Source organism: Crocuta crocuta, unplaced genomic scaffold (genome assembly GCF_008692635.1).
Source record: "Crocuta crocuta isolate KB4526 unplaced genomic scaffold, BGI_CrCroc_1.0 scaffold13, whole genome shotgun sequence".
NCBI lineage: Eukaryota > Metazoa > Chordata > Mammalia > Carnivora > Hyaenidae > Crocuta > Crocuta crocuta.
The window spans coordinates 7,911,113-7,915,060 of NW_027530007.1; the positions used below are offsets into that span (position 1 = coordinate 7,911,113).

The 3,948-nt window shown below is 67.1% G+C and overlaps 1 protein-coding gene across 1 annotated transcript in view; it reads left to right on the forward strand.

Moving 5' to 3' along the window:
• Positions 1–3,948, forward strand: part of PANK4 (pantothenate kinase 4 (inactive)) — a 14,991-nt gene that overhangs the window by 5,075 nt on the left and 5,968 nt on the right. The window contains exons 5-9 of the mRNA XM_077763998.1: positions 46–138; positions 470–620; positions 652–836; positions 1,322–1,403; positions 1,929–2,029. Of these exons, the coding sequence (XP_077620124.1) occupies positions 46–138; positions 470–620; positions 652–836; positions 1,322–1,403; positions 1,929–2,029 (612 nt within the window). The remainder of the gene's footprint in view (positions 1–45; positions 139–469; positions 621–651; positions 837–1,321; positions 1,404–1,928; positions 2,030–3,948) is intronic.

A 3,948-nucleotide genomic window follows, 5' to 3' on the forward strand; every position in this document is an offset into this window, starting at 1 on the left:
TTCTGGGCCGCCCGCGGGACCTGCCCCCTGCTGCTGCCACCACAGGTGGAGACGGAGGACCGGTTCGAGTGGGTTGGCGGCAGCTCCATCGGAGGTGGCACCTTCTGGGGACTCGGCGCTCTGCTCACCAAAACCAAGGTACCCCGCCGCCCGTGGCCAGCGCCCCTGCTCCGCATCCAGCTCCGTTTCCCACACCTGCTCGGGACGGGGGTGGTGCCCGTGGGACCCGAGGCGGCCGGGGTCGCTGTGGAGCTGGCTCCTTCCTCGGCCTGGTCCGGCCCAGTCCTGCCTGCGCCCCGGTCTCTGCGGGAGGCGGCCTGGGCGGCTGGGGTCTTGCCTGGTGTTGGGGGGTCGGTGCAGCCCCGCCACCCCGGCCCGGCTGGCTCCGCCGCGAGGGGCTGGTTCCTGGGCTGTGGGGACACCACCAGCTCCCGCACCGCACCCCCTTCCACCCGCCCTGTCCCCCCAGAAGTTTGACGAGCTGCTGCATCTGGCCTCCAAGGGCCAGCACGCGAACGTGGACATGCTGGTGCAGGACGTTTACGGCGGGGCCCACCAGACCCTGGGGCTGAGCGGCAACCTCATCGCCAGCAGCTTCGGGAAGTCGGCCACTGCTNTGGCCTCGCCGGCAGCGCCCTGCCTCTCCCCTCCCAGAGTTCTCCAAGGAGGACATGGCCAAGAGCCTGCTGCACATGATCAGCAACGACATCGGGCAGCTCGCCTGCCTGCATGCAAAGCTGCACTGCCTGGACAGGGTGTACTTCGGCGGCTTCTTCATCCGGGGCCACCCCGCCACCATGCGCACCATCACCTACAGCATCAACTTCTTCTCCAAGGTCCGCCCCTCACCCCCCGCCCTGGCACCCTGGGCTTTGCTCTTCCCACGCACTCGGCGTGGACCCTTGCTGACTTCAAAACCAGCCGACCCAGGGGCAGGGTGGGGGGTGGGGGTGGGGTTCCAGGCCAGGTGGCCAAGAAGTGGGGACCCCCTGCCAGGATGGCGCCATGGCTGTCGACTGCTTGGGCACGATGCCAGCGGACAGCGCTCCGGGGCCGTCTGCATGGGGCGCAAGCTGCAGGCGAGTGTTGAGACGCCTGTCGTTCCGAGGGGCGTGGCGGGGTGGGCGTTAGTTTGTGGAGGGTTATTTACTCCTCCGGTTTCTTCAAATGCCGGGCCTCCAGCTTCCGCACAGAGCGCGGTTTCGTCAGATGCATTCCAGACTTTCCAGGAAGCCTCCACCACGTAGAGAGGCTGACCGTGGGCTTTAAAACTGCCCGGGCGTCACTTTGAGGTCAGCTCAGGTGGGGTTTCGCCACGCAGGGGGAGGTCCAGGCGCTGTTCCTGAGACATGAGGGCTACCTGGGCGCCATCGGAGCATTTCTCAAAGGAGCAGAGCAAGACAGTGAGTGGGGCGGCCGTGGGGGGCTCGGCCGTGAGGGGAGCGGCCGTGGGGAGCGGCCGTGGGGGCCCTGTGCTTGCTTCGGGCCGGGCCAGAGCCTGGGCGGCAAGAGGTGGGGGCTGGAGGCCGTGGGGGCCGAGAGGGTGGGTCTCTGACCTTGGAGGAGAGGCTGTGACCCCCTCAGCTTAACTCCTCCTCTGGAGTCCAGGGCCCGAGGGGTCAGTGGGAAGTGACACGTGGGTTCATGTGCCGAGCGATTGACCCTGGGGGGTCCCTGTGGGTGGAAAGGGCTCTAAGCAGGGACCAGGGTGGCTGTCTGCCGGGCTCCGTCTCCAGCTGGGCCATCCCTTTTCAAGGACGCTTGAAGGACGTCACTGGCGGGGCAGGGCAGGGGCTCAGAGAGGCTTTGAAAGGTCCGGCGCCAGCGACGAGTAATACGGCAGTGTCAGCACAGAAGCCCCAGGCCCCCTGTGCCGTGGACACCTTCCATCCTGGGGTCCGAGTGACACCTGGTTCTCCCCTCCCCAGACCCTAACCAGTACAGCTGGGGAGAAAACTACGCGGGCAGCTCCGGCCTGATGAGCTCATCCCCAGAGCTGTGCCCCACACAGCGGGCGAGGAGTGGCACCGTGAGTATGGGGTCCTTGGTGGGGTCGGGTTCCAGGGGCCCTCTCCCGGGGCAGACCGGCCGTCGAGCGGGCCTGGACTTTGGGGTGAAAGAGAGGCATCGAGCCTGCTTCCCTCCTCCTCCTGGTACTTCCCAGGTGTCTGCCAGAGCGCCAGCCCGTGTTTGCTGGGAGAACCCAGAGCGTGTTTCCCCGGAGTCGTGGCTTCACAACCCAGAGCCGTACAACACGCCCCGCCCCCCCGCGCCCTTCCCTAGATCGCGTTCTCTGCCTGATGGTTTCAAACAGAATTAAAGGACAGAGTCTGCTGTCCCTGCTAGGCTCCTGCCCCTCCCTCAGTCCCCACGGGAGAGGCCTGTGTGACAGGAGCGGGACCCCCCGGCCTGCTGAGCGGGCGTAGAGAGGGTCTCCCAGCCGGGACCGGCGTCAGCCAGACAGAACGCTACCACCGTGGCCCCGTCCTGGGGGAGGTCAGGAAGTCACAGGCTGGTTGAGACACCCCCCAAATGGTGTGTCACTCTCCGAGCAGTGACCAGAGCTGGGGCACCGTGTTGGAGAGCCGTGGGCCCACGAGGACCAGCCTGCTGGCCTTCTGGACGCAGAGTTGATTTTCTGTTACGGACGCAGATTCCCCTCCTGGTTAGCATAAGCGTCGCAAGAACGCGTATGACCCGATCACGGCCCCCAGAGAGCGGGCCCCCCACGCCCCGGGCCTGGTTGGAGCAGCAAACGGCCTGCGACGGGTCTCTGCGCCTTTGACCCCTGGTCTGTGGTCTGTAGGGAGGCGACGCGGCTTCCTGCCTTAGGGATCGTAAAACCGAGCGGATAAGCGAGCAGAAAGTCACCCTATCAGAGTGGACGTGGATCCGGGCCATTCCCTGCAACGCGTGCTTGGCGCCTGGCGTGCCTGCTGCGCCGGGTCTCCGTGCGGCCCTGCGAGGGGGGGCAGAGACCCCACTGCGCAGAGGGGGACACGGAAGTGCAGAGGGGCCAGGTCATTCCTTCGGGGTTGCAGAGCCTACGCGAGGCCAGGCTGAGGCGTGAGCTCCCGTGTGCCCAGGTAGCGGGGTCCCAGGTGGACTGGGCCGAGGCCTGGGAGGTCGGTGACCGTCCACTTTCTTTCCTCGTGTGGAAAATACCAGCTGTTTCCAGGCCGAACCTGTTGTCACTCGGGGCCTCAGGCCCCATGTGGTGGCCCTTCTAGTGCAGACGCCACGGCACGGAGCACACCTGCTCCTCACTCCCCGGGCTTGCCAGCTATGAGGCCGCTGGCAGACCAGAGCCGTGTCCGGGTGAATGGTGACGGGGCGCGTCATTCCCGAGAGGCAGGGAGAGGCCACCAGGCGGGTGCTGAGTCCTCGCGCGCGTGGGCCTGGGCCGAGCTTGACGACGTAAATCAAAACCCTGGCCGGCCGAGTGGCCGCTCCTTCAGAAACCACCGGAGCACCAGCCTGCTCGTCGTTGGCAGCCATGCGTAGCACGTTGGGCATACGGTGGCCCAGGGGCCCCTCAGCGAAGCTGGCGGAGCTGGTGTCAGACACGGGCTGTGTGACAGGCACCCTGTGCCGTGGAGACAAAAGGAGCCCGTGTGGGGCCCAGACAGCCTGTCCCACGGGGTCCCCGTGGCCTTGCCGTGGACCTCGTGTTGTGGGGTTACGGGTGCAGGGCCTGCGGGGCAGTGAGTAGGGACAGTGCGTGTGCAGCAGCAAGCGTGGGCCCACAAGCGTGGCCAGTGTGTCTGGGGGTCGTGTGGGGGCCCCTGGCCGCAGGGGTCCCAGGAAGCTCCCCGGGGGGGGACGGAGGTGGTTTCCGTGGGGCCAGGCTGACTCAGAGTCTGGGGTGCGTGGGTCAGGCCACTGGCCAGATGGAGGGCGCGTGGCTGAGTGGGGGGGGGCCACAGGGGCGGGGGGAGGGGGGGTCTG